The following is a 799-nucleotide window of genomic DNA, read 5'->3' as shown; positions in this document are numbered from 1 at the left end:
AAAGAGAATTCTCTTGTGCTTTGTGCATCTTCATCTCTATAGATATTTTCATTTCTTTTCCTATGTAATTTTTGGTTTGAGGGAGGAGAAATTACTCCTTAGTTTTTCATCTAGATCCTATTTCATTCTCTATTTTGTGCTAATGGTAACTCCTGCATTCACAGCTACTCGTGAGGGTACAGGAAGGTGTTTGAGCAGTACGCCAACATCCTGCGCGAGAAGTATCCAGACATCTCTATCCTCGGGGACAACTATCCCCCGCCAGATTGGAGGGTCTGGCTTGCGCAGCTGTTGGTAAGTTGGGAAATATTTGCTGAAAGTTTATAGAATTGAGGGGTGTTTATAGTAATACAGTAACTTAAATATTAATTCAACGGTTTTTATTCGGGAAATGTTTGATGTTTGATAAGATTTTGAGTTGCCACATGAGGCTTTGTCTGTCATTCATTCATGAAATATATGGTTTTAACCTGGAAGACAATTATAAAATTCATGTAAGATCCAGAAATTTATCAAATGTGAGACACATACAGAAAGCTTGGATATCGTTACCTCACCAGGATTCACAAGTTTCCTTCCGTGTCCTCAGGGTGGTGCCAAACTGATTGTGTTGGTGATGATCATTGCCAATATCAACATTTGGGAGTGGCTTGGGCAAGAAATTCCCTCGTGGTGGACCTGGTTCCTCAACAATAAAATCTATGGCTGTATGATGGTGTTCTTCCTTTGCAACGCCATAGAAGGACAGCTCATCTCCACAGGCGCTTTTGAAATATCCTTTAATGGTGAGGAACTTGCT

At 40.1% G+C, this 799-nt stretch overlaps 1 protein-coding gene across 1 annotated transcript in view; it reads left to right on the top strand.

Moving 5' to 3' along the window:
- Nucleotides 1-799, top strand: part of LOC119587061 (thioredoxin reductase-like selenoprotein T homolog CG3887) — a 6,670-nt gene that overhangs the window by 4,839 nt on the left and 1,032 nt on the right. Inside the window, 2 exon segments of the mRNA XM_037935809.1 lie at nt 165-294; nt 590-785. Of these exon segments, the coding sequence (XP_037791737.1) occupies nt 165-294; nt 590-785 (326 nt within the window).

Source organism: Penaeus monodon, chromosome 22, assembly GCF_015228065.2.
Source record: "Penaeus monodon isolate SGIC_2016 chromosome 22, NSTDA_Pmon_1, whole genome shotgun sequence".
NCBI lineage: Eukaryota > Metazoa > Arthropoda > Malacostraca > Decapoda > Penaeidae > Penaeus > Penaeus monodon.
The sequence above is the reverse complement of the archived record's forward strand: the minus strand, read 5'-3'. Positions and strand labels throughout refer to the sequence as shown.